Source organism: Anneissia japonica, unplaced genomic scaffold (assembly GCF_011630105.1).
Source record: "Anneissia japonica isolate Jap-2015-1 unplaced genomic scaffold, ASM1163010v1 scaffold1511_len2985839_cov193, whole genome shotgun sequence".
NCBI classification, from domain to species: Eukaryota; Metazoa; Echinodermata; class Crinoidea; order Comatulida; family Comatulidae; genus Anneissia; species Anneissia japonica.
This window is the reverse complement of record NW_022685291.1, coordinates 2,840,758-2,856,589: the sequence shown is the minus strand read 5'-3', so window position 1 is coordinate 2,856,589 and position 15,832 is coordinate 2,840,758. Positions and strand designations below refer to the sequence as shown.

The window sequence follows — 15,832 nt, the reverse complement described above, 5'->3', positions numbered from 1 at the left end:
ATATAGACAATGGGTCGTGCTCATATTACTTGTTATATTTTTATTATTCATTATTTTCACTTGACTCGCATAAATAATTTTGTTCGAAGAACATTTATATGCAGGTGTACTTCGCAGCACTTCACTTGCAATTTCTAGTCATTAATTAGTTATCACTGTAACTTCACTGATCATGATTACCACTCGTAATAGAACCACTATACCAACACTATGGCAATTAATTATCAGTTATGAGAACACTATTAATCATTGAATTTAAATGAGCATTACGTAGCAATTACAAAATAAATGCTCTGAATTCAAACGGAATCAATTCAATATACGTGAATCTATTCACAAAGACTACAACAAAATGTTTATCTTCCTCTTATAATGGTATACAGAACAGTAACATAAACAAGTTAAATTGAGATAATACATTGCAATATTAGTACTGCTGCTTTTAAGTGGTATGCAGTACAATAATCGTCCAAGAACTATTACAGCGATATTATTAACAATGCATTATAACTAGCAAAATACTGTTAACAACTTTACTTAATCTTATTATAGACTAGCAATATATTAACAACAATATTATTACTTGTCGACTGACAAGAAAACAGATAAACATCATAAGAGGCAAAGTATCAATACTGACGTCTGCTTACACATGTGAGCAACCATTACATGTTTAAAAGCTAAAAACAAAACATCTTCCTTCAATGAAAATCAAATATCCACTCACGCTGCAGCCGATGCAAATGCATTATAAACAACAAGCCACGTGCTATGCAGACATGCCAAATGCAGATACAGCAATCTATGCAGATGATATGCAGCGATCCATATAAAAGTAATAGGGAACACGAAATACGGTAAAGCATCATTCCAGTCCATGACATAATTATCAAAATCATATACAGTAATTTAGTTTTATATATTTGTTTCATATGTATTAAAGTTTTAAAATGGTACTTCTTTGTTTTTGTTATGAATAAATTACTTCCCAAAAAATAATTAGTAGGAGTTTTAAATTTAATAATTGACAGACAGTAACATAATAATCTAAAGAGACAGTAATACTGTATACTAGAAAGATTATATCTAAATTTAAATGTCAAAAAATCTAACAGTGCTCTTGTTATATGTCTGAGTTTGGCATCCAATATTGTTAAGCCTCCAATTCAAGACCACATTTGGGACCTCAGAATATGGGGTGGTCCCGGGGTTCTGTCTACTATTAGACGATTGTCAGATGGAGCATGTACGGTACTTTGAAAAAGTGGTCTCAAATTAGAGGGGTCTCGAATTGGACGGCGAACTGCAATGTAAGGTAAAACTTTATTCCTCCATACAGTACAGAAATTAAATGATTTAATATATATATATAGTTTGTCTAATTTCTACTTGTATCATTTGTTTGTATTCATAATCTATGGCCTACACCTGACATATCAAGTGAATCACATTTGAATACCACAAAAACAGGTGGGTGCAGTAGAACATTATACTTTAATGTTATTTAATACCCATCTGTTTGAAGGCATTCATAATAATGGTATGGTATCTGATATATCATTAAGTGATTAAAATTAGATTTTTAAACAATTTAAAACCTATTAATAATTAAATATTTTTACAGTATTGTTGCCTTTACTTGCTACTGCAAGTTTTCTAGGATTACATGAAAGGATGCAGACTCCATGTGGATATTTGATTCCATCTTCTGGTTTATCAATTCTTTTAATAAAATTTCCATCACTACTGAATAGCTGTAGTTTGTGGTTACTTGTTATAATGATGTTGTTATCCGCATCAACTACTACTGCACGTGGATACCTCACCTTACCATTCTCGTCACCTGCTTTAACAAGGACTTTTATGAACCTTCCCTCATTATCAAATAAATTCAATCTGCCGTTACTATACTCCAATACAAGAGAATCTCCTTGGTTTGTAAGTGAAACATCTATACTTTCATTCATTAGGCTTTCTTGATTGTCCTTTGACTCTGTCATCTTCATCATCTTGCCACTGTCAATACCAAACATGAACACACAGTCAATACTCCAATCTCCTACATACAAAACATTTGATGCCTCATCCACATGGATACCAGATGGATTCTTCAATATACCTTGACCAATTGATTTGATAACCTGACCATCCATATCACATATGTTGATGTATTTATTACCGAAATCACTGAAAGCTATGTTACCATTATTCATTTTGACCATACTGAAAACATTCACACCTTGTGGTAGACTAACCTTATCAATATATTCTCCTGATTGCTTGTACTTGAGTATTTCATTTCTACAACTTGAAACCAGTAAGCAGTCACCTTCACACTTAACTATACCTGTAAGTTTGGTATGTGCTGTGTTTACATTAATGGTATTTACTAATCCTTCCTTCTCTACTTTGATTATCATTGGTGACTGCTTGATTGGTTCACCATCAGCACTCACATCTAGTTTACATACACCTGGACTTACGCATTTTCCTTTCACAAAATAATCTCCATTGTCATCTTCTTGAACTTTCATGATGTTGGTTTCTCCTGTAGGCTGTGTCCATGTAGCTTTCAGTTTATTTGCATATACTTCATATTCATCTGTTTTAATTACTTTGACAACTATTGTTTGACCTTTTAACACAGATTCCTCTCCCTTTAATGTTAAATAATCTGCTGCCCTCTGTGTTACAGTCCCAATATCACATTGTTTCAATGAAGCCATTTGCTGTTTGTTTAAAAAGAAGTAAATTTGTCCATTATCATCTGGCTTTGTTTCTAGCAATTCATTTATTCTGTCCTTTAGTGCAGCAATTACTTTTTCACTTGATTGTATTGCTGTAACTTCATCACTCTTTAATAACTGATTAAGCAAACTCAGTTTTGTGGTTATATCAGTTATTGTTGTCTTCAGTTCATGTATTTGTACATCTAACACCTCCTTTTTCTTTTCATAGATTGTCTTTACTACATTTTTCATTTTATTTCCATTCTCCTTGACTATCTTGACCATTTCATGTACATGATTGTCAATATCGCTCAAACTCTTACATTTACTTTTCTCTAGTTCTGTAACAGTCTGAATAACATCTTTGAGGCCATCTTCCAATTTGTTTTTGAAGTGATTGGCTGATTTTTCCAATGTTGTTGAATTTTCCTTTAATTTCTGGTATGCTTCAGAAATGCTGATTTGTTTATGATTCCCTTCCCACTCCTTGTGTTTTGTAATTGTGCAATCCATGCATATTGGAATATTGCATATGCAGCAGAAAAATTTTAATGGCTCCTTATGAAGAGAACACAGTGGAGGATGTAACGAAGCGATCTGTAAAAGGCTCATTGCCTGCATGTCTTCCACTGAATGTAGCTTGTGTTTTGCCAACACTGGCAATATTTTGTGATGGTCACTACAAGTAGAGCACAAGTATTGTCTGCACTCCTGGCAGTAGTATTTTGCTTGTCCTTTAGCACAAACACATTTCATCTGATCTTTTTCAGAAAATTGTTCAATGGTTTCTAATAAGTTAATTATAAAAGTATTTGGTGGAAGCTTCTGAAGCCCACCCTCTGAAATAGGATATGATTTTGAGCAAGTTGGGCAAGTCAGCTTACCCTTCTCCTTAACCCAGTCTTCCAGACATGCCAAACAGAATGTATGGAGGCAGTTGAGTGATTTAGGATTTTTAAGTCTGTTGAGGCATATGGTACACTCTAAGATTTTCTCATCAACATTTTCCAGAAATTGATTTAGCTCACTGGTAGCCATCTTTAATTTGAAATAACCCTGCAAATTAAAAAAAAAATATCACTGAAAAACATATAGTCTCTAGGTATTCCTTATATGTCTATCAGACAATTTATATCCAAACATTCATCAGTTATTCCTACCACAGAGGAAGTCTATGGTCCTATGTAGCATTTCAATATTTGCCTTTAGCAATTTGGCTCCTTTGGATCTGATAACAACATACAATAAAGTAGATTTACTAAGTTTTTACTTATTTTGTAATAAATGTTTAAGCTAACTCTAATGAAAATTACCATACCTCTGCCTTTGATCCAGTCAATATAATTATGAGTATTCAACATCAACCACCAACTTATGAAATACAATACTAAAGACTGCTGCTTAGTGGGTGTGACTGCTCAAGTGCTACAAAAGTGGACTTTTGGGTTTTTCCAAGTTTTATCTATACCACAATAGGGTCTGTGTTTGCTTATTACAGGTTGGAGTTTGGAATATGTGCAATGTGACCTATCCTATATTGAACTGCTCTATTGTAGGCCTAAAGATCAATATATTCACCACACACTTATCTGTGTTGGAATAATATTAAATTGAAAAGCAAACAAATTGATCAACCAAATGTGACATAATAATAGTTACAGTAATATTATTCTACAGTAGCTCTTCTAAATGCAAAGATTTTTTTCTCTTCAATTTGCCAGTAAGTTTAGGAATCAAATACTGTATATAAACTGGTCCACTACAAGTGCATCACTTATCGATAACTTATTTATTGATAAAAACATCATATACCACAGAAATTTACTGATTCAAGATATATTCACAACATAGCACCTATAATATGCTGAAAGGAAACACTCCCCCCATAAGGAGGCACTCCTCTTAGTATCGAAACTCTTGCAGGTTTAGGGGTCTGTTTAGGTTATGGGGTAGAAAGAAAATCCTACACACAAATTCTGCTAGTAAGTGCACCCTCCCACTGTTATAGGAATATTCCTAGATCCAAGAAAACATTATCCATTAAAAACAACAAGTATGAGAATATTACAATAGTAGGAGACAAACTGGTGTAGAAAATATTTCATTTGGCAGTTGACACACTGGTTTGATTATCAACTCTCCTGGCACCGCAAAAACTTTGCAGGCAGCCTCTCTGTATCTGTAACAAGTTGCACATGACTAAGACAATTTGAGTTAATTTATTGCATTTTGTAAGCCAAAATTTAATTCAATGCTAACAGTATTTATTTCTACAACTATGAAAGAGATAAATATTGCCATAATAATATTCTTACTAGCTATAAACCAATATGCCATGGAATATTGACAAATCAACTGATTTACACATACTGTATATTTAGGCACAAAGGCTAAAAAAGTAAATAATATTCTAGCATTTATATCATCTCAAACACACAAACATGACATGACATCATGTTACAACATATGTCACCTCTCAATGTGTCATCTGCCATGCCAATTTACATGTTTTGTTTTATATATTTTGTATTTATGTGCCTTGAAATTAAGTAAAAGAATGCACTTCAGTTATGTATAAACTTTAAATTGGTGCCAGGGTTAGTATATTAGTGGGTCCAATGTCCCTGGTCGAGGGATAATGCAAATAGGCGTGATCAAAATCTCTCAGAATGGGTCCAAGAAACTATCATAAATGTTTACTCTGAGTCTGTATGTAAAAATGTGTAATTAATTTTCTTCCCAGAGAATTGTGTTTTTAGGGGGGAGCACTCCCTGACAGGGCCCAGCACTTCTCGACACGGGTCCTGGCCCCTCCACTGGTGCACCCCTCATTGTAAATCATGTGACAATACTGCATGTAATCATCTGTCACGTGACAATGCATCATGTTATAGATTGCATCCTGTGACATTACCATAAATACGATCATTCAATCTGTAACATACAATGAATTAAACATAGCAATGAATAAATACTTTAAAGCATTCCAAGCGCAGTGCTGCATTTATGGGAAAACCATAATAATTATGCAAAAATTCTTATAAAATACTAAAAAATACTATGAAAGTTTTGGCACGGTGTGTTTAGTTATCTGTCCAAACAAAAACTTCGGTCACCTTTCCTTTTTTTTTTCATAGCCATATTTTCTTTAAAAAATTAAGATACAAGAAAAATGTGTAACTGAACCATTTCTTGCTAAATAAATATTTAAGAATCAAAATTACTGTTTCAAATTTTGCTCTGTACTAGAAAATTATCAATATTAAACCTGGTTGCTAAAGGTTTTCAATTAAGATTTCAACTTGCAGTGGTGGATTTATTTGGGAAGGGTGGGGTGACCTGTCTGCCCCCACCTGAAATTTGTCAAAATTGTAAAAAACATGGAGAAAAAAGGAATTATATTCAAATTTATATCTGAGAATGCCATTTCCAGCCATCAAGAAGTCTTATAATCATACATTTCTTACCTCATCAACCATGGTGGGGCTGAGGTGTTACAGATCCTCCCATCTGCGAAAGTTCTTCCCCGGGCACTTCCATTTCAAATTTCTGGATCCACCACTGACTTTTAATGGTGCCACAAAAATAAAGAGGAAATAAAAACTAAAAAATCACCCCAAAAAAAATTATCCAGATAACATTATTTATAAATAAACCATTTTAAAATAGTTAATTGATAATTTGTGTACCATCAAAATAATGAAAAAGAAATATGTCCTTGCTACATATATATTTAAGAAAATATTTTATGAATGTATTTCACTGTAAACTAACAAAAAATAGCAGCCAGGAACATTTCTTGCTAATAAGCATTGAAAAGATCTTTGCTACATTTTGGAAAGCATGATGGGACTTGCTACATAGAGAAACATACAGTACTGCATAAATTATAATCAACATATCAAATACCATTACGTATTATAGTTATTAATACAATGTATAATAACCATTATATATAATATGATACCAATTTATACCATCGATATTATTAAATTATATATTATTTTATTATGATAATAATTCATGCCATCAATATTACATTATTATATTATTAATTACTATTATTAAATATTATTATTATTATTATTATTATTATTGTATAAATATCCCTGATGGTGAATATATTTTTGGTTAAATTTTTTGTTCGAAAAAAAAACCAGGAAAATTTCTCCAAGCACACACCACCAGATTCAGACCAACTAGAAAAGGTCAGGGAACTGCTTGAAAATTTCTGCAACTATGAGGCGATCCATCTCACTGGACTGGCTCTCTTCTTCCGCTATTGATCTGAAGCATTTTTCAAGGTCATCCCTGCGGTGTCTGTGTTCACTGTATGATGTAACTTGGAGGATGCTATGGACGAGGGAAATGTATTCTGTACGATTCTAAATGTAAACAATAAAAATATGACATGAAATGGACAATAATGTCTTTGATTGTGTATAAAAATACTTTCACATCCTTAACAACTTACCATTGAAGTAAGTACACTTTGGAGAAATTTTTTTTTTTAAAATTTCCTTTACATCCAACAACAAGTACACTTGCCACTCACAGGATGAGAATGAGATGCTTTATAAACCAAGTCTCTTTATGAGGCTTTGGTAGTGGTGTTGGTTTTGGTTGTGAGAAAAAGTCCTACCGTAACAGGACTTGAACCCAGGATCCTTGGATCAGAAGGCAAGTATCTTAACCACTGAGCTATTCAACCCCATTTTAGTCCTAAAATGTAGATATTATTTTAATATTTCAAGGTTTATTCATCCAAACATCATAATTGTAAAGTGCATCTAATGGCTGAATTGATAAAATTGTACAAAACATCAGAAGTTAAAAAAAAAAAAATTAATAATTCAAGGTTTATTCATCCAAACACCATAATTGTAAAGGGAATCTAATGGCTGAATTGATAAAATTGTACAAAACATCAGAAGTTAAAAAAAAAAAGCTCATTAGAAGCACATAAAGTGGTATAAAAGTAGTGTAAAAAGGTTTTTTTTTCTGAAAATGTCGAAGTTTGGGTGCAGCCCACAGGTTAAACAAAAAAAATCACTTTGGCTCCAACTCACTTTTATGACCACCACTGTCCTACAGCAACCTATTTGAAAGGGTTCCTTTAAATATAATAGATTAGTATTATTATGTAAAATACCTTGTCTCCTGAACATAAATCTGTCAGCTGTCGTATGATGATGTCAATCAAAACCCTCATATCATTGGTGTAGAATATATTTGATGTGTGTGTCGATGAGAAAATATCGGCTAAGAATTTGACCATTGAATTCTGTGGCTTTGGCTCATGATCAAACATGGCGATTGGGTCCGCTGCAGAAAAAAACCCATAACATATAACATTTACCAAGAAGATTAATTCATAAAAATAGTGAAAAACAGAATAAAAAAGAAATTATAAAATTATAATATCTGCAGGCTTTTGAGTCTCCCCTACCCCTCATCGAACAGGCCTGCACCACCCCCTTTTGTTAGATGCCACAATGAGTTTGGATGAAAAATAATAATTTGTCTATCCAAATAATGATATTTTTATTGCCATATTACGTCTGACCGGGGCTCCTGACCCAGGGGCCGCCCAGAGCTCAATATACCCAGTACCATTCAGATAGAGGGTTTTAACTGTACTTTTAGACCACAATTATTAGGAACTGGCGATCCAAATAATGTTATTTGGATAGACAAATTATTATTGTTGGTCCAACAACCTCGTTATGGCGTCTGAATATGGGGCCTGTCCGACGGGAAAAAATTCCCCCCGCAAGCCCTGGCACCAATGCTGGTTATAAACACAATGATTTTTAATATGCACACCTACCTTCCCTATTTACCAGCAGCATGAACTTTTCAGTAAAATACTTCACATTTGGACTTTCAGAAAAGGCCTTCATTACTGGATTTTCTGCTGGAACTGTAAAACAAAATTTACTATTTATCTAATTTACATTGATAAGCAACACATTTTAGATTAATGTATTGTTCTATTATATGGATCAAAGTAAATCCAAATAAAACCATTGTTACAAATACCACAAAGAAAATGTAATCCGGGTCATATCCAATTGAAAGTGACTAAATTGTTAATAAAAATCTAATCTCCAATTAAAAAGTGATTTGTTAAACACCTTTACTCAATTAAAATGCGATTAGGTTGCTGATTAAAGAACAATTATCCAATTATAATTAATAATATGGTGAGCCATTACTTGTCAATCATTCAATCAATCAAAAACTTTATTTATTCATGAAAATATACATTTAAAACTTGTTCACCTAAGACAGTGTTCTTCCACAAGGTCGTGATATTTTGTAACTGTACAAAATTAACAGTTTCAATGTCTATTACAATAAACTGTAAGAAGCAAAGGTACCAGTCCGAGATTTTCATTAAACACAGTACACTTCTTCCGGTGAACATACACAAAACCAAAGAGTATAAAATAGCTAGTGGCCCGACTTTCATGTTCACTTTGAAACGCAATTTTATCTCCAAAAATATAACATGAGTTAGAGGGTGTTCTTCAAATAAAAAAAAATGTGCAAATAACATTTAAATAAGAAGAAGATACGAAGAACAGACATACAACAGCACGTACGGTACTAACGGACAAAGAACAATTAAATTAGAATTTGGCATGATCGAAGATCCGGACGAATTCGTCCAAGAGAGCAAACACATACACGCTACATTATCAACCGAAGAAACAGCAACAAGTGTAAAGGTTGTTTATGTTGAACATGTGCTCCTTGTGTAGAGAATACATGTATTGATCTCGAACGCCATTTGAATTTTAATAGGGTGGCCCTTATTTTGTGGTAGTACTGTGTGTTTTTTTTTTATTGAGTGTATGCAAAATCAGGAGCCGGACCTCTTGAACACTCTTTGACAAACCTTTGAAATGACCTTGAAGTAAACTTACTGGGAAACTGAAGGTTAAATGCTAGGATGACGTTGACGAAAAGGTCAGGGATTTGTTCATCCTCATCATTGATTGGTGGGTTCTCAATTGAGCTCAATAAATATTTCACAAATTCAACATTCAGTTGATCTAATTGAAAAGAAAAAGAATGAGGAAAAGTTTTAATAAATAGTAACAATAATGGTAATAATGTTAATATGAAAAATAATTATAGTTATAAACACAATTAATAAAAATAATACCAGTAATATAATATGAATAACAATATATAGGGCTTGCCATGCCAAACTCAGCGTTAGTGACAAAACATGGAAAGTTACTTTTTAATATATTCATAATCTCCAACTTATAAGCTTTAAAATGATGGCTCATTTACTGGAATCCACTTACTATTGCCAAAGTTATGAGTAAAATTACTACAGCTTCTCTGTACTAAAGTTTACAATAGTGGCATATTCTTTTGCTTAATTACTCAGTTCAACATTTAGCGACATTACGCGGGTTTTGGGATGGCCAGCCTCATATATTAATACAGTTGGCCCTCCAATTTGAGACAACTTTGGGATCTCATAATTTGGGGTGGTCTCGAGGTTTGGTCTTCACTTACGGGGGTTAGCTTTGTGTTAAAAGATTGACGATTGTTATTTGGTTCTTTAAAAAGATGGTCCTGAATTAGATTGGCCGGAATTAGAGTTGTCACGAATTGGAGGGGGCACTGTAGTCTTTGTGACAACAAAATATTATAATAATACTACCATTAATCTCATAAATTATCATCTAAAATTATCATTGACGTATTTCTCCTATAGTATCACTTACTAGCAATGATGAAATTTTAGTACTAATATATCTGTGCACTCCCAGTTATCTAAGTAAGTTATGCTATTGAGCGTCTTACCGTAATGCGTGTATGGAACAGATTCTCCCTGCGAGAGCAACATGGTGAGCACAAGAGCCGAGAAGCAGAGTTTCTGAATATTTTTCGTGTCGGTGGCCATATCTCGCGCTATCTCAACCGGGAGTACAGAAGACAGTAGATGGGAGAGACCATTGCCGTCCAACGAGCATATGCACCCGAACACTTTCAAGAGGAGGAGACGTATACTTACTCTTACCTCCTGGAAGAAAAAACAATACAAACCATTTCACAATAATAATAATAATAATCGTCGACTTATAGAGCGCATATCATAGAGACCTCTATGCACTTAACATAAATAAGAATACAAATATAATGATACTTAACTAATCCTACTCCTTAAACTAAGCATGATTTGGCCGTTGGCTCCGAGGAGTTCATCCGCCCTTTGGGTATACACAGGAACTATCAAACACCCAGTTTTTTTTGTTGCTAAGACCAAGGTCTAGTTTTGCTAAAAACAAATTGCTAGCCCTTATATATCAGCTATTGAATATTGGTCTAGTTTTAATGTATGTTTTGCTAGCCCAGCCCTCAAATACTCAAGTCCCAGACCCAGGACTTTTTACAGCTCTGTTAATCCTATTCACATAGTATGACCTTTCCTGTCAAGCAGATGATAAGCTTAGGTCCAAAGACAAAGACAGATATCAGTTATATGTAAAAGAAAATTTAAAATCTCCTCTGCTAATGACGAAGACTGTGTAGTCTTTTGCATTCACCAACATATGCATTAGATGAGAATTGACAACCAATCGTCAAAGCAGAATGCCACACGATTTGGTTGTCGATCGCCACGGTCTCCCACATGACAGAAGGTGTAGCGAAAGCAGTCAGATCATGTTTAATCTTTATGACGAAGGTACGGATGTCCACGAGGTCGAGGTGAATTCACTAGTTTACCATAAAGGATGTTCCTTGGAAGGCAGCTTTTGTCCTGTCAAACTACATGGCCAATCCACCGCAAACGCCGTCTTCTAAGCATAGTGAACATGTCAGTTGTTCTAGTTAGCTGTTTGGTACATAGTCACGCTATGATATATACCAAGGATAGATAGCAGAATCCTACTCCTAATGGTAATTTATACTGGTGTTGCATGTTCATAGTATTATTAAGATGGTATCAGTCATTTCCTCATTGCATTATTTCTAGGTGCATGTGTGTATGTACTATTTATGCCTATATCTGACATGTAAGTACTCTAAACAATAATCAAAACCAAAAGAATGATAGTTGCAATAAACAATGAAACTGCAACAGCATAATAACATTTGTAACTAACTTAATTACAATTAATATAAAACAATAGAAGAAGAAGTTAAGAAGTTTACCATAATACAGTATCAATGAATTTGGGACTACTTCTTCACAGATAATAGTGGTGATTAAAACCTAATTTATCAACCAAGTAAAAGTAATTGACACAATTCTAGGCTGAGTAATCCATATCCTCACAGTTGCAATAAACAATGAAACTGCAACACCATAATTTTTTGCAGTAAGCACACAATTGGTATGCATTGTTGATCCATCAAAGATTTATTCTAGATTGCATAAGATGTTCTTACGCAACCACAACATGTTCATCTTAGCAGTAGTGATACTCAGCTGTTGTCAAATGGATTGTCAGTATAGGTCACCCGACTGCAGATTTATGGAACACTCCATTATTCAGTAACCACTTATTTAGTTGGAGACACACTACATATTAAATGTAGATTTTTCGATCCGCACCAATCTAATATATCTGACTACCAGTTCAAGAAGGACAATATATATTTGAAAGAAGACAGCAAACGTATCCACATTTCATGTCTTAAACCTGCTGACAGCTTAATTTTCAATTTTTTTCTGAATGTAACTAACGTAACCATGTCTGACAGTGGGAATTACAGTATCACCATTGGGCCTCTTATTTACTTAGAATCCGCTCCGATTGAGGCAAGAGTATTCTTACAACCTGCGCCCGTGTGCTCATCCTCCAAACCATACTATATAGTTGGAGACAACGTCACTATACAGTATTATTATGCTTGCACCATTGGTATTATTGTTGAGTTGTTCTATAACAACTCAACAGCTGATTGTAGGAGATGAAGCAGATTTGAAGTGTTCGATAGACAATGACACCAGCACCAAATTACATCTAAAATATCAATGGACATCCTCTGAAAATGTTACAAATAATAAGCTTATTTTCAACACTGATAATAAATCAGTCTTGATCATACCTGATGTTACTACCGCTCTGAATGGAACAACAGTCACATGCACCGTGAAAGGCCACAACTCAGAGGGCTCTACAGCAATTACGCTCAATGTTAATGAAGTAATCCCAGAAACATCAACAATGCCTATATCTGCCTCGTCTTTAGTAAATTCCTCACAATCCTCGCCACCAAAGAATACCAATTTGAAGATTAGGTACCCTGAGGCAATATATGTAATCATTCCATTCATTTTCAGTGTTTTACTAACATTTTTTTATCTTGGCTATTTTCAACTAATTGTCTATTAAAATACCTAGACTTTTGGTATAATTCTTTCAGTGAGAATCCCAGACATGTGCCCCACTACGACGTCAGAGCTCCCTCCTACTACGCAGAATGCATTAACTAATAACGTTGTTTAATAGGCATCGCAGCAGACTAGGGCACTAGAATTTAGTTATGGCAAATTTGTTGCTTTTAGGGTTCTAGTAAATTTTACATCTAATTAAATAAAAATGGAATGCAAGCAGAGTTTGGCCTTGCTAAGCAGTTGAACCACAAACATGCTGGCATAACATATAAGAGTGCCATTCGCCTTTGTTAAATATGCATATATTTTTAACCTTCTCATAGCAAAATTTGTATGCATTTATTTATTATACTTGTGAACAACAGCAGATGCAAACTGTATAGTTAATTAAAAACTGGAGGCAGTATAGAAGGTATAGAAAGATGAAGCAACAATGAATAAAGTGAATGAATATTTTAACCATGATTTATCAATAAAGAGAAATTGTTATTAGATTTGAAAGTGAAATAAGCTGGTAAGCAGACAAAATGTGTAAAGATAACAAGTGTCTGTGATATAAATGTATTTTTATAAAAAAAAAAATCATGAATAATGTAGTTGAAATTTATTCAAATATTGAAAGAATTTTATCAGGTTTTGAACTTGTATTTTTTTGTTTTTCTTTGGCTTAGAAAGTAGAAAGTTGAAATCATTCATAGAAACCAAAAAAGAAACCAAATTACCTTTACCAATCTACAATTCAAAAAGAATTTCTGTGAATTGTGTCTCGGCATTTTAATTTACAGACAAGAGATTAGTTAGTTTCACAAATACAATAACACGATACTAGCAGAATGGTTGTAATAATAATAGTGACAATAATAATCTGTTCATCTACATTCTAAAGTTTTCAAGTATCAGTTGCCAGAATGTTGAGTGGTTGTTCACTTTAGAATCTTTTTCTCGAAACATTTCTTTCTTCATGAGAATAAGAGCAGGAAGTAATGTACATTAACCAAAAACTTTCATTTTATTAATTTTTTTTAAATTATTATTTGATTTCCAGGGAAAAAAAAGTAAAATAAATAAAACGAAAGTACAATTTACAACCATAAATTAATTTGTTTTCTCAATATCATACATTTTGGTTTTCATTTAATTTTTAAAATTGCATTGCAAGCTTGGTTCCACTATCAAATTTTCTTTGACAAAAAACTGTTGTATGCCCATATATAGCCATGATGTGCCTATATATGGAGTATGATGTGATGATATCATGACCATATATAGGCATGTCATATGCTTTAGCTAAATTAAATTTGGACAGGGCACCTCAAAAGTTATTTATTTCCATTAACATTTTGAAAGTGTGAAGGCAATAATAAAGAAATCATTTTGTACTTTCAAAATTTATTTTTAATTTTTGGCATGAGATATTATCAAATATAGTAAATTAATAATAGTTTTGAATAAAATAAAAACATTTTTTAATTCCATTTATTTTTTTGTTACATCATTTTGCATTTTCACATTTGCTTTTTAAGTTTTGGTATTGAGATTTTATAATCCAAATATGTATACTAATATTAATAACATTTTTGAATAAAATAAAAATATTTTTTATTTTTTATTACATTATTTATAATAATTGGTCTCATAATGTACTGTATGGACAGGGCACCTCAAAAGTTATTAATTTCCATTAACATTTTGAAAGTATGTACTATATGAAGAATAAAAAAATATATATATCCTTCTCTGGCACTAAATACAGAAACAATCAGTATAAACTTAAAGTAGAGTATTTCCTCTCTCTGGGGAAGTGTTATTATCTTGCATAAAACCTAACAGAGTAACCTAAGTCTACATGACAACATTTACATCCTGTTAAAACCCATTTTGATACTCTTGAGTGAAGAATGAAGGAAAAAACATGTATACTGTTAAATGCCTTGCCCAAGGACATAGTTAAACAATGGGAATCGAGTCAATTTTTACATGGTAAGCATATTGTATGCTTGAAAGCCTGTGTTTCAAAATATTTACTTTACATACTTATTTCAGAATCCATTAAAAATACAATATAAAATAACAATGACATACACAATAGAGAAAATTGTCTGTTTAAACTGAAAATGGTTGCATGGACGACCCAGAAAATCAACAAAAGTTAATTTATATTTAAAAAATATATAATAAATGAATTGTTAACAAGAATAAACAAAACAGAACGGTGAACCAAAACCCTCAATATACAGGGGTTACATGCTGTGGGGATGCTAATAAATTTTCTTACCATTTGATAATACTGCACAAGAGATGTTAGAGGTTCAAATCCATCTTGTCGTATAACTCCCTGACTAACGCACTTATCAGCATCATTCTGACAAAATATAAAACATTCTTAATCAAAATCTTAGGCAGCGCACTCACTACACACAAAGGTCGTCGGCCGATGCGCGTGCAATGAATCGTTTTTAATGACGAGCCATTCAGACTACCACCAAAAATCAGCAGATAGCGTTGCATCGTCTCCTGCTCACATGGATCGGAGTCAGACTTTAATGAACAAGTTGAGGGTACAAAACATTCTTTCTTTACATATTATTATGAGAACTGCAATGTATTACACAGAAAGAAAGCTATGAACATTAACAAATAGCGAAGTTCTTAAACAATGGTACAAAAACATTAACAATATACAAAATGAGGCATGTTGTGGCGAAATGGTAAAGTTGTCGCACAGTCCAGT

At 33.1% G+C, this 15,832-nt stretch overlaps 2 protein-coding genes across 3 annotated transcripts in view; both read right to left on the bottom strand.

Annotated features, from left to right (window-relative positions):
- Positions 1-1,408: 1,408 nt before the first annotated feature.
- Positions 1,409-3,767, bottom strand: LOC117111201 (tripartite motif-containing protein 2-like). The gene is made up of 2 exons (XM_033254088.1): positions 1,640-3,767; positions 1,409-1,428 (listed from the first exon to the last, which is right to left on the bottom strand). Exons 1-2 carry the CDS (start codon positions 3,765-3,767, stop codon positions 1,409-1,411), a joined length of 2,148 nt encoding a protein of 715 aa, XP_033109979.1.
- A 2,244-nt stretch (positions 3,768-6,011) lies between these two features.
- The window catches only part of LOC117110838 (NCK-interacting protein with SH3 domain-like), a 14,829-nt gene continuing 5,008 nt past the window's right edge, over positions 6,012-15,832 (bottom strand). Inside the window, exons 6-11 of one of the 2 annotated variants that reach the window (XM_033253680.1) lie at positions 10,560-10,779; positions 9,662-9,790; positions 8,560-8,652; positions 7,882-8,054; positions 6,912-7,114; positions 6,012-6,294 (exon numbers count right to left, since the gene is read on the bottom strand). In XM_033253680.1, the coding sequence (XP_033109571.1) occupies positions 6,929-7,114; positions 7,882-8,054; positions 8,560-8,652; positions 9,662-9,790; positions 10,560-10,779 (801 nt within the window). In that variant the 3' untranslated portion in view covers positions 6,012-6,294; positions 6,912-6,928. Of the gene's footprint in view, positions 6,295-6,688; positions 7,115-7,881; positions 8,055-8,559; positions 8,653-9,661; positions 9,791-10,559; positions 10,780-15,832 lie in introns of those variants that run through there. The other variant, XM_033253673.1, reaches the window with a different exon arrangement.